Source organism: Saimiri boliviensis, chromosome 4, assembly GCF_048565385.1.
Source record: "Saimiri boliviensis isolate mSaiBol1 chromosome 4, mSaiBol1.pri, whole genome shotgun sequence".
NCBI lineage: Eukaryota > Metazoa > Chordata > Mammalia > Primates > Cebidae > Saimiri > Saimiri boliviensis.
This window is the reverse complement of record NC_133452.1, coordinates 19,272,998-19,291,556: the sequence shown is the minus strand read 5'-3', so window position 1 is coordinate 19,291,556 and position 18,559 is coordinate 19,272,998. Positions and strand designations below refer to the sequence as shown.

Below are 18,559 nucleotides of genomic sequence, written 5' to 3'. Positions count from 1 at the left end.
CAGGAGGCTGAGGCAGGAGAATTGCTTGAACCTGGAAGGTGGAGGTTGCAGTGAACCGAAATCATGTCACTGCACTCCAGCCTGGCGACAGAGTGAGACTCTGTCTCAAAAAAATAAAAAATAAGTCCTTATTTTAGAGATACATGTTAAAATATTTACAAGCTAAATGATGTCTAGAATTTACTTCAAGGTGATGGGGAGACAGGCACGGTGGGTGCAGAGAGGAGGACTTAATGATTATTGAGGTTGGACAGCAGAAACGGGAATTCATTATACTATTCTCTCTACTCTTATATATGCTTGAAAGTTTCCATTAGGAAAAAAAAAAGTTTAACCTAATTCCAGTTGAGGTTATCAGGAAGGATTCAAAGTAAAGATTTCAGAATTTAAAGAAACTAAAGCTACCAGAATAATAGGCACTAATGTAGAGTCACATGTAAATCCAGCATTAACTGGTCTAAAAAGTAAAATAAAATAAAAGTTAAAAAAAATGTAGAATGCGAAATCCACCAGAATAATCTGTGGCTCTTTTTCAAAATATAATTTCAAGGTCAGGCATGGTGGCTCATGCCTATAATCCCAGCACTTTAAGAGGCTGAGGTGGACAGATAACTTGAGACCAGGAGTTAGAGATGAGCCTGGCCAACATAGTGAAACCCCATCTCTATTAAAAATACAAAAAATTAGCTGGGCATGGTGGTGCATGCCTGTAATCCTAGCTGTTGGGGAGGCTGAGGCACAAGAATCACTTGAACTGAGGAGGCGGAAGCTACAGTGAGCAGAGATCATGGCACTGCACTCCAGCCTGCACTCCAGACAGAGTCTCAAAAATAAAAAAGTAATTTCATTTTAGATTGTGCAAGAGCTAATATTCCTTGGCCTTGAATTAGTTATTCTGACAGTCTTACCATCAAAATTTCCATCCACTTCCTTCCGTGTCTACATACCTCTTTTCTTTGGTAGTCTGGGAAAAAATTGTGAAAGACGTTGAAATCCACCAAAGCTGGGCAGTGTGGCTCATGCCTGCAATCCCAGCACTTTGGGATGCTGAGGTGGGTGGACCACCTGAGGTCAGGAGTTCAAAACCAGCCTGACCAACATGGAGAAACCCCACCTCTACTAAAAATACAAAATTAGCCAGGCATGGTGGCTCATGCCTGTAATCCTGGCTACTCGGGAAGCTGAGGCAAGAGAATCGCTTGAACCCGGGAGGTGGAGGTTGCAGTGAGCTAAGATCACGCCACTGCACTCCAGCCTGGGCAACAAGAGTAAAACTCCATCTCAAAAAAAAGAAGTCGAGGCCTGAATGCTATTTCTTTTTATTGTTTTCAAATGACTGTTTATGTCTGTGCTTTGTTGCCTATAAAAATTTCTTTTCTTTCCTTGCAGAGTGAAGAGTTCCACATTTATACCCAGTATTGCACTAACTATCCAAGGTATGGATCTAGAATGGGCCAGGAGTACTTTTGTTCACTTTCACATTGTTTCAAGTCAGCCGGAGCAATACAGGTGGTTGGTTAAGCATCCTGGCCTAGTCCTGTGCTGAATGCTATGGGAAGAATGCAAAACGTGCTGAGAACAGATTACAGGGGCACCTATGGGTCCATCTGGACTTTGAGGCTGCCTGAAGATTCAGTGTGGGGAAAATTGTAAAAGCGTATGGAAGAAACCAAAAAGATGACTGGCTGTCTCCAAAAGGAAGCTAAGCCAGCTGTGCATCAGGCTGCAGGTCTTGTCTGCTAGCCCTTTTCTGTGTGGGTCATGTTTTTAAGAATTTAGGAAACGTTGCTAATGAGTTTCTATAATCTAGGTGGGGAGAAAACAGCCGCTGTTTTTGCCAAATACGTTGTATGAACTATGTAAGTTGAATGGAGTTCAGAGGAAGGACAGATTGCCATAAGCCTTGATGAGAAGAGGGGCGGTGGCTCGCCTGGGTTGTTGCTTCGTTTTTCCTGACGTCAGAAAGCAGTGGCAGAAGGGTGGTGTGGGAAGCGTCCTTGGACAGTGTGTCGACCATTTCAGTCAGGGAGTCGGGCCTAAGATGATGGGCTGCAACTGGAGGAATTTCTTTTTTTTCTCCAGAAGACATTTATTGGGCACTTAGTAATTCCTAAGCACTGTGCTAAATGCCCTAAATACAAAATACTAAATTTATCTTTTCAAAGCAGTCCAGAGACATTGAGGGATTTTTTTAAAACCCAGAACGCCCATCCCAGTGCCTGGCCCTCCTAGGTTCTTCGTAAGTGTGAGTTCATCGTCACCCCTGTCGCTTCTCCAGTTCATGGGTGAAATAGGCTGCGATAGGTAAAGGGATTGTATGAAGGGTGCAAGCTGATGAACGGCCCGGCTTGGATGTGAACCAGAGTTTTCTTCTCCGACTCGTAAGACCTCATACTTACATGAGTACATTCTTGTAAAAGTTTCTGAAACGTTGTGATTCTCCCCCTGCCTTTTTATTTTCCTTTTTTTTCCCACATGATTAGCAGGACTTTGAGTTATGGGTTTTTTTCTTTCTTTTTTTTTTTTTTTTTTTTTTTTTGAGACAGAATCTCACTCTGCCACCCAGGCTGGAGTGCAATGGCGCAATCTCAGCTCACTGAAACCTCCCCCTTCCGGTTCAAGTAATTCTCCTACCTTATCCTCCTGAGTAGCTGGGGTGACACTGTACCCCACCAGACTTTGAGTTATCTTAAGGACCAGCCAGGAAGAAGAGAGCTAAAGAGACTTTCACACTCTGTGTCCGGTCTTGGTAGACAGGTCCCTGAAGATAAAGTGGGTGGTGGGATCCATCTAGAAGAGAAGCCAGCAGGCTGAGCCCTGAGTATTACTTCTGGAAGGGAAGAAAAATGGGCTCCCTGTTCCCCACTGTCAGGAGCAACCCTGGAAAGCCAGCGTGGATTAAAAGACCCAGGATATTGCTGCGTGTGGTAGTATGTATCTGTAGTCCTAGAGCTACTCCAGAGGCTGGGGCAGGAGGATAGCTTGAGCCTAGAAGTTTGAGGCTACAGTGAGCTATTATCGCACCACTGTACTCCAACCGGGGTAACAGAGCAAGATCCTGTCTCATAAAGACCCAAGAAGCAGCCAGGTGCAGTGGCTCATGCCTGTAATCCTAGCACTTTGGGAGGCAAGCAGATCACCTGAGGTCAGGAGTTCGGGACCAACCTACGCAACATGGTGAAACCCCGACTCTACTGAAAATACAAAAACTAGCCAGGCATGGTAGCACATGCCTGTAATCTCAGCTACTCAGGACGCCGAGGCAGGAGAATTGCTTGAACGCAGGAGGTGGAGGTTGCAGTGCCAAGATCGTGCCACTGCACTTTAGCCTTGGCAACAGACCAAGACTCTGTCTCAAAAAAAAAAAAAAAAAAAAAAAAAAAGAGAGAGAGAGACCCAAGAAGCCAGAAGTTCAGAGGCTCAACTTACGGCAAATACTTTTCCTTGTGGGACCCATGCTTTCCCCATATTTCCCTTAAAAAAACAAACAAAAACATAAAAAAAAAACACGCATATTCAAAAATTTATCACACATCTGTATCTGTAGACCCACCCATAGTTAATTTACGTGGTTTTACTTAAGCAATTTTCTCTCTTAAAGTATGTGTTTCTACTTTAATGCCGAAAACATCAGAAGATTGCAGCATGCCCTGACCAAATCCCAAGGTTCTAAACCAAAAATCAGCTTGCCTCCCACCCCAATTCAGTGAAATCACAGAATCAGCCATCAACTTCTCCACAAAACTTCTTCCTCAAGGAAGGAAAAAACATTCAGATTCTGAAGATCAGCAAAGTTCTGGACCCAATTATGAGACTCTAAAATGATACAGGAACTTGTTTGGGGAATTAGGTTTGTATAAATTTCAGTATAACCATATCATTTGAAGAAATAGCTTCTTAATTTAAACTTCCAAAATTGCAAATTCAGATTTTGTGATTTACTACGAAGAGTACAAAATAAAAACCGCTTCTTTATATGCTAGGCTGCTTCAGACCCAGAGAAAGGCAAAATCACTTGTGCAAGGACATTTTTATGAACCTGTCATTCTGGCTGGGTGCAGTGGCTCACACCTGTAATCCCAGAACTTTGGGATGCTGAGGTGGGCGAATCACTATGTCAGGAGTTCAAGACCAGCTTGGCCAATATGGTGAAACTCTGTCTCTACTAGAAATACAAAAATTAGCCATGCATGGTGGCTCATGCCTGTACTCCCAGCTACTCGGGGAACTGAGGCAGAAGAATCGCTTGAACACCGCACTCCAGCCTGGGCTACAGAGCGCGAAACTCAGTCTCAAAAAAAGAGAAAAAAAAAAAAGCCTGTCATTCATGGAGCAGTGTCCCAAACTTGGTGTCTGTTGGCAGGAAATAGCAAACAATATCCCTTGCCTTCAAGCAGTTTCTATTCCTTTGAAGGTCAGACGTAACTAAATGCAATGTTTTGGAAGATCAAATAAATATAAATTAACAGCAAAAACTCAGTAATGTGTAATAAAAGTTCAAGGTTAAGGATAATTTTCTGGAGAAAGTTGTCTTTTTTTTTTTTTTTTTGAGGCAGTCTTGCTCTGTCACTCAGGCTGAAGTGCAATGGTATGATCTCAGCTCACTGCAATCTCTGCCTCTCAGGTTCGAGCAGTTCTCCTGTCTCAGCCTCCCAAGTAGCTGGGATTACAAGCACACGCCACCATGCCCAGCTCATTTTTTTATTTTTAGGAGAGATGGGTTTTACCACGTTGGCCAGGCTGGTCTCAAACTTCTGACCTCAAGTGATCCACCAGCCTCGGCCTTCCAAAGTGCTGGAATTACAGGCGTGAGCCACCATGCCTGGAGAGAAAGTTGTCTTTTTTAAAAAAAAAAAAAAAACAAAATTGAATCTGACTTTGAAGAAACATGTTAGCAGAGAAGTACTCAAGAGTTGTTCTCAGTGAAGAAGACATGTCTGTTTCTTGTCCACTTGTGTGGTTTTCATATTCATAGAGAAATATTGTATCTTATAGCCAATCAATTTCTCTCTGAGACCCGAGGTTCCCTTCCCCCACTTAACAAGCAAAGAGTGCAAGGTGTCTCAGCCCATCTGACAATTTTCCTTCCCGCTTTGGATCCAGGGTGGTGATATTAAATGTCGCTGGCACATCTTGACAGTGTTCACTTTCTTCATACCAGTCACGCCTCAGTGATTTTACTGTGAAGAGACACAAGTTCCCACTCTCCATTCCCCAGGAGGGGTGCAAACCCAGCCGGGTCCTTGTCCTCAGATACCTGCCTGTCCCTAAGACTTCCAGGAACCTGGAGCTCGGTGTGCTCCTAATTTGTTGCAGGTTCTTTTTTGTTTTGTTTTGTTTTGTTTTGAGACGGAGTTTCGCTCTTGTTACCCAGGCTGGAGTGCAATGGCGCGATCTTGGCTCACCGCAACCTCCGCCTCCTGGGTTCAGGCAATTCTCCTGCCTCAGCCTCCAGAGTAGCTGAGACTACAGGTGCGCACCACCATGCCCAGCTAATTTTTGTATTTTTAGTAGAGACGGGGTTTCACCTTGTTGACCAGGATGGTCTCGGTCTCTTGACCTTGGGATCTACCCACTTCGGCCTCCCAAAGTGCTGGGATTACAGGCATGAGCCACCGCGCCCGGCCCTGTTGCAGGTTCTTACCCTTGAGCAAGAGCTGAAGCCTTCAGGTGGCCGAAGAGTTACAGAGCAGCCAATCTGATTTTTTTCAATTAATTCTGGAAACATTACTGACTTAGGGAGAAAAGGGCTGAAATTATTTCTGCTTGCTTCCTTCTACACTTTAAGAACAAAGACTTTAATTTACCCGTGTGTGACTGCACAAGCCATTAGCTTGCTTTGTGATGTGAGCATTGTTTCAGCCATTGCCTTAAGATGTTTTGGGGCTCTGTATGCTTATCACTTCGGGGGGGGATCTGGGTTGGAGAAGGAATTCTAACTTACATTTGAAACACCCTGATCTGAGATACACTCCAGAGGAGCAAGAATCCCTGGCCTTCCCAGGAGCTGTATTACGTGTAAGGAGAACCACTTGGAGGTAGAAAGGGAGACCTGTTCAAAGATTCTCACAAGGAAGTTACCCACGGGAAGCGGTCTCTAAGGAAGGCCACCACATAGGGTCACACAGTTTGTACATCCTATAAAAGTGACCAGCGCCTGGGCGCGGTGGCGCATGCCTGTAGTCCCAGCACTTTGGGAGGCCAAGGCAGGCGGATCACGAGGTCAAGAGATCAAGACCATCCTGGCCAACATGGTGAAACCCCGTCTCTACTAAAAATACAAAAAAATTAGCTGGGCATGGTGGTGTGCGCCTGTAGTCTCAGCTACCTGGGAGGCTAAGGCAGGAGAATTGCTTGAACCTGGGAGACGGAGGTTGCAGTTAGCGGAGATCGTGCCACTGCACTACAGCCTGGCGCCTGGTGACAGAGTGAGACTGTCTCAAAAAAAAAAAAAAAAAAAAAAAAAAGTGACCCACAGATGGGGTGATAAATGTTCTGACAGGGCTGGATCTTCTAGCAAGAAGGAACTCATTTTTCTTAGTACAAAAGGTGCCTACTCCTTTTAATCTAACCTGTGGAAATGGAATACAGATGTGCTGTGTGAGCATTACACAAAGATACCCAGATAGGGCACAACTAGGGCCCCTGGCACAAGCCTGCATCTCCTAGAAGGAAGGAGCTTGTTTCTTAGAAGACACGAGCCCATGGTGCCAGTACCACTGGGTCTGGTGCCTTTTTCTTTTTTTGAGACGGAGTTTCCCTCTTGTTGCCCAGACTGGAGTGCAGTGGCGCAGTCTCAGCTCACTGCAACCTCTGCCTCCTGGGTTCAAGCAATCCTCCTGCTCAGCCTCCCGAGTAGTTGGGATTACAGGCATGCACCACCATGCCCGGCTAATTTTTTGGATTTTTAGTAGAGATAGGGTTTCTTCATGTTGGTCAGGCTGGTCTTAAACTCCTGACCTCAGATGATCCTCCAGCCTCAGCCTCCCAAAGTGCTGGGATTACAGACGTGAGCCACCACGCCCAGCCCCAGTGCCTTTTTCTAATTTCCTTTTTGTAATTCACCCTCCCAGAGGAACCTTTCTCCAGTTTGCCTAAAGGCAAAGGCATGCTGATCTGGCCACAGCTCTGCAGCTACCCTACTCTTTTTAGGGCATTTATATCTGCAATGACATTTAAAACTTGAATATCCCCGTAAAGCATTACAATTTAGATAATAGCATGAACTCTTTCTGCAGATCCGTGGCCATGCTAACAGAGTGCATGAGGAACAAGATACTGGCCAAATTCTTCAGGGAACGTCAGGAAACTCTGAAACACTCGCTGCCTCTGGGGTCCTATCTCTTGAAACCAGTTCAGCGGATTCTCAAGTATCATCTCCTTCTGCATGTAAGTTTCTGCCTGGCGTGAGCACTTTCCAGGGGATGGGAGTTTTGTGTGTATATATTAAGTTTGGGGGAAAATACCAGAAAATGCTGCAGACATATGGAAACATTTCCCACACTCATATTTCACAACTGACTAATCTGCTTTGAGGATTTAGAGATATTTATATTCTAAACCCGAAGCCCCATTGACAACAGCCAAGAGAAGAGATTAATCTTAGCTCTGATTCTGATGGGGTTTAGGAGTGCCTTGCCCTAGGCACTGACAGCTTCAGGCAGGGAGCTATCATGCAAATGAAAAACAGATTTTGTAATGTTTCCATCAGCCCTGATTCAGTAGGCAATTGAAAGGAAAAGCTATTTGTCATAGATTGGCTTTTGTATGGAGAGCAAAGAGAAAGGGCTGAAAAGGGAGAGGACAGATGAGCAGCGTGATAAGTGGCCTCCGAGCTGAGCTGAGCTTGGCATCACTGCACGTATTTCCTTTTACATTGTTTTCTACTACTTTTACAAAATTCAAGAAGGCTTTAGAAACAAAGGTAATCATAGCTCTTAAATCCTTTTTTCTTTTCTTTTCTTGTTTTTTTTTTTTTTTTTTTAGAAGTCTTGCTCTGCTGCCCTGGCTAGAGTACAATGGCACGATCTCCACCTCCCAGGTTCAGGTGATTTTCCTGCCTCAGCCTCCTGAGTAGCTGGGATTACAGGCACCCACTATTTCGCTAGGCTAATTTTTGTATTTTTTTAGTAGAGACGGGGTTTCACCATGTTGGCCAGGCTGGTCTCGAACTCCTGACCTCATGATCCACCGTCCTTGGCCTCCCAAAGTGCTGGGATTACCACCATGCCCAGATTTTTTTTTTTTTTTCTTTTTTTTTTTTTTTTAAGACAGGGTCTGGCTCTGTCACCCAGGCTGAAGTGCAGTGATGTGATCACAGCTTACTGTAACCTCTGCCTCCTGGGCTCAAGCAAGCCTTCCACCTCAGCATCCTAAGTAGCTGGGACTCCAGGTGTGCACCACCATGTCCGGCTAATTTTTTTATATTTTTGGTAGAGATGGAGTTTCAACATGTTGCCCAGGCTGGTCTCGAACTACTGAGCTCAAGTAATCCTCCTGTCTCAGCCTCTGAAAGTGCTGGAATTACAGGCATGAGCCACGATGCCCAGCCTCAAATTCTTATTTCTTACCCTCCAAAAAAGTTGATAGGAATGGGAAAAAAAGGTATTATCAGAGGTGATTTTCATTCTGAAGTAGAACTTGCTTACTTTTGTAGCAGAAGAAAGACAGTCTGGTGGAGTGGTTAGGAGCAGGGCTCTGGGAAAGACTGCCTGGGTCTAAATCCTATAAATTGCCCACATTCACTGTGGCTCACAGGCACTGATAAAAATAAGCTATTGTGCCTGGGCGCGGTGGCTCATGCCTGTAATCCCAGCACTTTGGGAGGCCAAGACGGGCAGATCACCTGAGGTCAGGAGTTCAAGACCAGCCTGGCCAACATGGTGAAACTCCATCTCTACTAAAAATACAAAAAAAATCAACTGGGCGTGGTGGCAGGTGCCTGTAATCCCAGCTACTTGGGAGGCTGAAGCAGGAAAATCTCGAACCTGGGAGGTGGAGATTGCAGTGAGCCAAGATTGCACTACTGCACTCCAGCCTGGGCGACAGTGAGACTCCATCTCAAAATAAAATAAAAATAAAAATAAGATATTGTTTTTATTATTTTTATGATACATTAAAATCTCCTTTTTCACTTTCTCCCTTCTTGGAAAAAAAAAAAGAAATAAAAAAAAAAAGAAAATCTCCTTTTTAAAGGAATTTTAATTCAGAGTTCCTCTCTATGTCAAAAGGCCTGCAATTTATAGGTATCTCTTTTTAAATGATTCTAGGTTTCTAACTTGGATAATTATTCCAGATTTGCTTAGTTCATATATATTTAAAATTTTAAGAACTTTGATGGTCCATCTATATTAGTAATTTCTTAGCTTTGTCTATTTGCCTGGGTAGCTCATCTTTGGAGAATATTATGTTCTATGAGGTCACATCAGGGATATTATTTTAATTTTTACATTGATCCTAATGACCACTTAGATTTAGTGGGATTTATTTGCTAAATCAGTGTCCAAATAATAATTTTTTTTTTCCTGAGACAGTTTTGCTCTGTCGCCCAGCCTGGAGTGCAATGGCGCCATCTTGGCTCACTGTAATCTCTGCCTCCCGAGTTCAAGCGATTATCCTGCCTTAGACTCCCAAGTAGCTGGGGTTACAGGTGCCCACCACCACACCCAGCTTGTGTGTGTGTGTGTTTGCTTGTTTTAGTAGAGATGGGGTTTTACCATGTTGGCCAGGCTCATCTTGAACTCCTAATGTCAGGTGATCTGCCCATCTTGGCCTCCCAAAGTGCTGGGATTACAGACGTGAGCCACCATGCCCAGCTCCAAATAATTATTTTTGTTGTTGTTGTTGTTGTTGTTGTTTGAGATGGAGTCTCACTCCGTCGCCCAGGCTGGAGTGCAGTGGTACGATCTCAGTTCACTGTCACTGCAACCTCCGCCTCCTTGGTTCAAGCAATTCTAATGTCTCAGCCTCCCAAGTAGCTGGACTACGAGCGCCTGCCACCACACCCAGCTAATTTTTGTATTTTTAGTAGAGACAGGGTTTCACTATGTTGATCAGGCTGGTCTCAAATTCCTGACCTCAGGTGATCCACCCACCTTGGCCTGCCAAAGTGCTGGGATTACAGGTGTAAGCCACTAAATAATTATTAAGTATATAACATTTGTGCAGGACACATCTCTCCTGAATTCTGTTAATATAACGTCTAAGACTAATGTGTCTCAAAAATCTCTAAATGGTCTTCTAGACAGTAAGATGGCCATCAGTAAAAAGGAAAGTTTAAGATCTCAGTTAGCTAAACACGTGAGACCAAAAGTTAAGATACTTACAAAATTGCCGGGCGCAGTGGCTCGAGCCTGTAATCCCAGCACTTTGGGAGGCCGAGGCGGGTGAATCACGAGGTCGAGAGATCGAGACCATCCTGGTCAACATGGTGAAACCCCGTCTCTACTAAAAGTGCAAAAAATTAGCTGGGCATGGTGGCGCGTGCCTGTAATCCCAGCTACTCAGAAGGCTGAGGCAGGAGAATTGCCTGAACCCAGGAGGTGGAGGTTGCGGTGAACCGAGATCGCGCCATTGCACTCTAGCCTGGGTAACAAGAGCGAAACTCCGTCTCAAAAAAAAAAAAAAAGATACTTACAAAATGTTAATTAATAGGAAAAACAGCCTTTATCTTCCATATTAAGAGCTGGCAATGAAGAAAAAAGAAATAACAGTGGTTGGATTTATCTAAAACTAACTTCTGGTTGCTTTTGAAGTGTTTCCTATTTTTACAGTTGATTAGATGGCTATGTCATTCACGTAATTTCAAAATTATGTTGCCATCCATGAAAATTCCCATAGAAATAGCCTCTGTACTTCCCAGTTTGTTTTCTGATGAACACACTTGTCTCTCAGGCTAAAAGAAGAAATCATTATGTTTTTAAATTTGCCATTTAGGACCTTGTTTACAGCCGAGTCCAAGTATGGAAAGAAAATGTAAATTCCTTTGCAGTTTCTAGCTAGATGAAAAACTTGACTACTCAGTAAAAGTAAACAAAGATTTACATTGTTACTGTAAAATAATAGGACTAGCCTTCAAGTGGTACCATAACATTAAACCTCTACCCGTTAGCTGATTATGTATGATAAATGTCATAGGAACTATCTAATTGACTACAATGTTTTCTTACTGTTTTAAGTGCTAATATAGGATTACTGTTACTGTTGTTTTTAAGAAGGCAATAGTTTCAATTTAATAAGCACTTTTTTTTTTTACCACCCAGCTCTCTGCTGGGCACTGTGGAGAAAATAAAGAATCAAAGGAACTGTATACAATAGCTTCTATCCTTAGACTCCTCAGGATCTAGGGATAGATGTCTCACGTGCTCAAAAGAACTAGAACAAAGATCCTGTCCCTCTCTCCTGGGACTGTAGGCCTCCAGTGGTAAGGTGATTGCTAATGTAACATACTTCCGACCATCAGAGTACTGAGTGCTAAAACCATGAGATTTTTCTTGACACTCAGAAGGACTGTCTTTAGTGAACTTCATTTGGCCTTTAAAACCTTGACTACAGGAAAATGTACTTGCTATAGAAATAATTTTTTAAAGATAATTTTCGCTATATTTTTGTTCTGTTAAATATTAAGGTCCTGTATGGAACATTTTGCTTCCTAAAAAAATAAGGGGAAAAAATAAGCATGCATTTGATCTTGTGAGAATGAGAACTGTATTACCAAGAACTGCATTACATTGGCCACCAGGAAGCTCAGAACTCCACGTATCTATTATAATAACTGTAATACCACTGTGAGACTCAGTGGGCTACATACATGTTGTATTTTATCCTATTTATCCTGGAATCCTATTCTACTTTTATCTTTTCTATCCCTTTTTTTTTTTTTTTTTTTTTTTTTTTTTTTTGGTTGGTTTTTTCCTTGTCTTACCATTTTGTTGCAGGTATTTCTGGCCTCAAAATCTTAAAGAATGATGGTAGTGTGTAATAATTTTTTTTTCTTTTTTTTAAGGCAGAGTCTCACTTTGTCACCCAGGCTGGAGTGCAGTGGCTCAGTCTAAACTCACTGCAACCTCTGTCTCCCAGGTTCAAGTGATTCCCTTGCCTCAGCCTTCCGAGTGGCTGGGACTACAGGTGTCCACCACCATAGCCGGCTAACTTTTGTATTTTTAGGAGAGACGGGGTTTTGCCATTTTGGCCAGGCTGGTCTCAAACTCTGGACCTCAGGTGATCTACCCACCTCAGCCTCCCAAAGTGCTGGGATTACAGAGCCACTGCATCCAGCCGGTAGTGTATAAATAAATAAGCAAAAATAAAATATAAGGAACTAATCATAGAGGTGCCATTTTTTTCACTGGCTGTATGAAAAAAATGAAAAAAAAATTTCATTCTTTTTTGTTGAAGGAAATAGAAAATCACCTTGATAAGGACACAGAAGGCTATGATGTGGTGCTTGATGCTATAGACACAATGCAGCGAGTCGCCTGGCACATCAATGACATGAAGCGGAAACACGAGCACGCGGTCCGGTTACAGGTGAGCTTGCAAGGTTTGCAGTGTCCTGACTCACTGTTTTCCCAGTAAAATATTAAGGCTGCTCAGGTACTGCACTACATTCACGGCCTTCGGCGTAGTTCTCCCTGAAAGCAGTTCAGGACACCAGTAATACCGATCATTGTCTACTATGACTATTTAAGAGAAAGTGACATTATAACTTTTAAGCTAATTGTTTGCTTATAGCCCCTTTGATGAACTAAGTTAAAATTTGGAGTCTCCTATTAATTGCAAAGCTAGTAATTCTTTTTTTTTTTTTTTAAAGACGGGGTTTCACCATGTTGGTCAGGCTGGTCTTGAACTCCCGACCTCAAGTGATCCACCCGCCTTGGCCTCCAAAGTGCTTGGATTACAGGCGTGAGCCACCACACCCGGCCAAAGTTAGTAATTCTTGTTGAAAGCAATTTTCCCTAAACTATGTAAAGACTTTTTAAGCCTTTATTCCTCTGCCACCAGTTCCTACAAAGCCATGAGGTGATGCATGGGTGGTCATAGGCAGGGGATGTGGAGTAAGTGGGGGCAAGGCTGAACCAGCTCCTTTACAATTTCACGTGGGAAGTGACCCTCCAGTACATCACTCCAATTTCCTTTTTTGGGGGCGGGAGGGAAGGAGACGAAGTTTCACTCTTGTCATCCAGGCTGGAGTGCAGTGGCATGATCTCAGCTCACTGCAACCTTGGCCTCTGAGATTCAAGCGATCCTCCTGCCTCAGACTCCTTAGTAGTTGGGATTACAGGGCACACCACCACACCCGGCTAATATTATATTTTTACTAGAGACAAGGTTTCACCAGGTTGGCCAGGCTTGTCTCAAACTCCTAACCTCAGATCGTCCGCCCACCTGGGCCTCCTAAAGTGCTGGGATTACAAGCTTGAGTCACCACACCCAGCAGTTTCCTCATTTTTAAAATAAGACAGAGACGTTTGCTAAAGGCCTATCCAGCATGAACATTTTAAGCCCTAAGTCCTCAGCACGTTTTGACAGATGTTTGAGCCAGTGATCATGCCCTGGGCACCTCAATAGATGCACTTTTTTTTTTTTTTTTTTTTTTTTTTTTTGAGACAGAGTCTTGCTCCATCAGCAGGCTGGAGTGCAGTGGCGTGATCTCAGCTCACTGCAACCTCCACTTCCCCTGTTCAACTGATTCCCCTGCTTCACCCTGCCGAGTAGCTGGGACTGCAGGTGGGCACCACCACGCCATTACGTTTTTGTATTTTAGTAGAGACAGTGTTTCACCGTGTTGGCGAGGATGGTCTCAATCTCATGACCTCATGATCCGCTCACCTCAACCTCCCAAAGTGCTGGGATTACAGGTGTGAGCCACCTTGCCTGACCAAATGCACTATTTAAAATAAAACGAGAGGCTGTATGGGCCCAGAGGCCAGTTCCAGGCTTCTGGCTGTCCCTAGAGAGAGACAGAAAAGCCCAAAGCGCCTTGACCCTATGCAGACTGGCCTTGCCCAACTCAGGAAAAAAGATACATTGTTTGGCTCTTAAGTCAGAACAAACTCCGTAGGTTTCAGGTGTAGGCAGCCAGAGTGTGGTGTGATGCTATTGACAATCAAAAATCAGAGGAAGATGGCATGCTAATCTTCTAGGCTGCTTTTGTGTTTTGGAACAGCAACAAAAGTTTAAAGCTTTATCATACAAGTGTTTTTTGCAGACATAATGGCAGAATCTATTGAACACAGTCATCCACCTGCCCCCACCCGCCCCCCTGCCCCACCTCCACAGTTTCACTTTCTGCAATTTCATTTGCCCGTGGTCAAAGAAGGTTAGAAAATTTTAAATGAGGGCCAGGCACAAAGGCTCACACCTGTAATCCCAGCACTTTGGGAGGCTGAGGCAAGCAGATCACCTGAGGTTGGGAGTTTGAGGCCAGCCTGGCCAACATGGTGAAACCCATCTCTACTAAAAATACAAAAATTAGCCAGGCATGGTGGCAGATGCCTGTAATCCCAACTACTTGAGAGGCTGAGGCAGGAGAATCACTGGAACCCAGGAGGCAGAGGTTGCAGTGAGCCGAGATGGCACCACTATACTCCAGCTTGGGCAACAGAGCAAGACTCCATCTCAAAAAAAAAAAAAAAAAAATTAATAAGATCTCGTATTTGATGGCATAACAAGTGGATTACAGTCAACAGTAATTTATAAAACAACTGAAAGAATAATTGCAATGTTTGTAACACAAAGAAATGATAAATGCTGGAGATGCCAGAGGCCCGTTCACCCTGATGTGTTTATTATGTATCGTATGCCTGTCAGAATATCTCATGTACCCCATCAATATATACACCTACTGTGTACCCATAAAAATTTAAAATTTGAATAAAAAAGCACTAAAATGTAAGTTAGGTGCAAAGGGTCATTTCTTTTCCCTGAGTAAGTAAATTTAAACTCAGGAAATTTCTGAGAAAATGACAGGGCTGATTTTTTATAGGCTTTAGTTTTGAATTTCTTCTGTGTGATATGAACTTCAGTATCCAGAAGAAAGTCTTCAACAGCTCTCAAGATTTTCTTCCCAGAGAAGAGGGGGTGAGAAAAATCAAGGGAAGGGGCCAGACACGGTGACTCACATCTGTAATCCCAGAACTTTTGGAGGTCCAGATGGGCAGACCATTTGAGGTCAGGAGTAGAAGACCAGCCTGGCCAACATGGAGAAACCCTGACTCTACTAAAAATGCAAAAAAAAAAAATTCGCCAGGCATGAAGGTGGGTACCTGTAATCCCAGGTACTCAGGAGCTGAGGCATGAGAATCAATCGCCTGAACCAGGGAGGTGGGGGTTGAAGTGAGCCAAGATCACATCACTTCCCTCTAGCCTGGGCGACAGAGCAAGACTCTGACTCAAAAAAATAAAACCAAAAAATAAATAAATAAAAATAAAAAATCAAGGGAAGGAGGCCTGCCTGAGAAGGTCCCATACTGGTGGCCCCTAAACCTGGCTTTTGAAAAATGTAGCAGGTATTATGAGCCATATCATGGCATGATTAAGGAATGGAAATAAGTAATTAGCAGCTCATCAACTAACAGCCTGATTCAGTTCTGTTAACCCTTAAATGGCACCACCTGTAAATGCAGATTTATACCAGAAACCATCAGATACCATGTAGATTGTTAGACCCCATCAGGGATGATTTGTCACCATTCTTGAGGCTCAACGGATGAGCCACCAAGCCTTTGGTGCCTGGCATCTGCTTCCTGTTAAGTGCTATGGCCCTATTCCCTTTCTCAGGAGATACAGAGTTTGCTCACTAACTGGAAGGGGCCAGACCTGACCAGCTACGGGGAACTGGTGCTTGAGGGAACCTTCCGCCTCCAGCGAGCCAAGAATGAGCGGACGCTCTTCCTCTTCGACAAGCTGCTGCTCATCACGAAGAAGAGAGATGACACGTTTACGTACAAAGCTCACATCCTGGTAGGTCTGCCCGCTGGCCGCGGCCAGGGACTCAGATCCCCAGTTCCGTTCCCTCCCGAGAGTGCCTCACCCTCTGCTCTCTCTGCTCCAGTGTGGCAACCTCATGCTTGTGGAGGTGATTCCAAAGGAGCCACTCAGCTTCAGCGTCTTCCACTACAAGAATCCCAAGCTGCAGCACACAGTCCAGGTAATGGCAGGCCGAGCCTCCCCACAAGCCCCTTTGTGAACAGTGAGTGCTATGTGCCAGGTGGCTTTTCAAGAGCCCTCTGGCCACATGGTCAATTCCCATCTCATCAGAGGGTCCTCTGGGTGGTGGAATCGTTGTCTCACCGTCCACATCTCGTCTTGGCAGGCCAAATCCCAGCAAGACAAACGCCTCTGGGTTCTGCACCTAAAGAGACTGATTCTGGAGAATCACGCGGCGAAGATTCCAGCTAAGGTAGGACACTGAATCAATGCACCGTCAAACGGGAGAGAGCTGAAATCCCAGCAAGGCATCCTGATAGGATAAAATGTTCAACTTCGAAATAGAGAGGCTGGCATGATGGCTCATGCCTGTAATCCCAGCACTATGGGAGGCCACAGCAGGTGGATCACTTGAGCCTAGGAGTTCGAGACCACCCTGGGTAACAAAGCGAGACCGCTGTCTCTACAAAAAATAGAAAAGTTAGCTCCCAGCCTGGTTGCAGAAACCTGTAGACCCAGCTACTCTGGGAGGCTGAGGTGGGAGGATCACTTGGGTCCAGGAGGCAGAGGTTACAGTGAGCTGAGATTGCATCACTGCACTCCAGCCTGGGTGACAAGAGCAAGACCCTGCCTCAAAAAAAAGGAAAAAGAAAATGGAGAGATAGTATATGTAGGAACTACAGCTCAGCTAAACTAGCCAGTAGCATCAAAAAGAATCACATGAGGCCAGATGTAGTGGCTCACACACCTGTAATTCTAGCACTTCGGGAGAATGAGGCAGGCAGATCACCTGAAGTCCAGAGTTCAAGACCAGCCTGGGCAGCATGGTGAACCCCCATCTCTACTAAAAATGTGAAAATTAAACCAGGCACAGTAGCTCATGCCTGTAATCCCAGCATTTTGGGGGGTTGAGGCGGGCAGATCACCTGAGGTCAGGAGTTTGAGAACAGCCTGACCAACATGGAGAAACCCGGTCTCTACTACCAGGAGTGATGACACCTGCCTGTATTCTCAGCTAGTCTGGAGGCCGAGGCAGGAGAATCGCTTGATCCTGGGAGGCGGAAGTTGCAGTGAGCTGAGATGGTGCCATTGCACTCCAGCCTGGGAAACAAGAGCAAAACTCTGTCTCAAAAAATATATATGTACAAAAATTAGCCAGGTGTGGTGGCATGCACCTATAGTCCCAGCTACTCAGGAGGCTGAGGCAGGAGAATCGCCTGAACCCAGGAGGCAGAAGTTAGTTACAGTGAGCCGAGATTGCACCATTGCACTGCAGCCTGGGTGACAGGACGAGATCCCATCTCAAAAAAAAGGGAAAAAAAAGGCCAGGCATGGTGGTGGTTCACACCTGTAATCCCAGCACTTTGGGATCATCACCCAAGGTCAGGAGTTCGAAACCAGCCTGACCAATATGGTGAAATCCCGTCTCTACTAAAAAATAGAAAAATTAACCATGCATGGTGACATACACCTGTAGTCCTAGCAAATCAGGAGGCTGAGATAGGAGAATTGCTTGAGCCCAGGAGGTAGAGGTTGCAGTGAGCCAAGATCGCACCACTGCACTCTAGCCTGGGTGACAGAGCGAGACTCCATCTCCAAAGAAAAGAAAAGAAAAGATTTACATGAGTGGCAGACTCCAGGGAGGTGGTGGTGGTTTTCCTTTTGGGGCTTAAAAGAAGATGGAGTTATGAGAATTATTCAACGGTGCATGAAGCACCTATGTGTATGAAGCTGGGTCCCATGCAGGTGCTTGGGAGACAAGATACAGATTTGGCCAAGAAGGAAGCTGTAGATGGGGAGCCAGCTGCCAAGCCATGAACTGTTTGCCAACCATGAAGACGTAATAGAGTATAACTTAGGTCGTGTGGAAGAATAAAGTGTTCAATTCAGTTGAGTGGAGAGAGGAAGGAAAACATCTTTTACCTCAGTCTTGAGGGATAAGGATTTTTTTTTTTTTTTTTTTTGAGACAGGGTCTCACTGTGTTGCCCAGGCTGGAGTGCAGTTGTATAAACATCACTCATTACAGCTTCGACCTTCTGAGCTCAAGAGAACCCACTACCTCAGCTTCCCAGAGGAGCTGGGACCACAGGCTTGCACTACCACGCCAAGCTAATTTTTGTTGGGCTTTGTTTTTTTTTGAGATGGTGTCTCCCTCTGTTGCCAGGCTGGAGTGCAGTGGCACGATCTTGGCTCACTGCAACATCCACCTCCTGAGTTCAAGCGATTCTCCTACCTCAGTCTCCCAAGTAGCTGGGACTACAGGTGCCTGCCAATATATCCGGCTAATTTTTGTATTTTTCTAGTAGAGACGGGGTTTCACCATATTGGCCAAGATGGTCTCGAACTCCTGACCTCGTGATCCACCCGCCTCCGCCTCCCAAAGTGCTAGGATTACAGGCACGAGCCACC

The 18,559-nt window shown here is 44.7% G+C and overlaps 1 protein-coding gene across 7 annotated transcripts in view; it reads left to right on the top strand.

The window, feature by feature from the left end:
- The window catches only part of PLEKHG1 (pleckstrin homology and RhoGEF domain containing G1), a 265,171-nt gene that overhangs the window by 208,534 nt on the left and 38,078 nt on the right, over positions 1–18,559 (top strand). For all 7 annotated transcript variants that reach the window (XM_074397280.1, XM_074397278.1, XM_074397277.1 and 4 more), the window contains exons 5-10: positions 1,390–1,436; positions 7,239–7,389; positions 12,397–12,528; positions 15,781–15,963; positions 16,055–16,150; positions 16,316–16,402. In XM_074397280.1, coding sequence (XP_074253381.1) covers positions 1,390–1,436; positions 7,239–7,389; positions 12,397–12,528; positions 15,781–15,963; positions 16,055–16,150; positions 16,316–16,402 — 696 coding nt within the window. The remainder of the gene's footprint in view (positions 1–1,389; positions 1,437–7,238; positions 7,390–12,396; positions 12,529–15,780; positions 15,964–16,054; positions 16,151–16,315; positions 16,403–18,559) is intronic.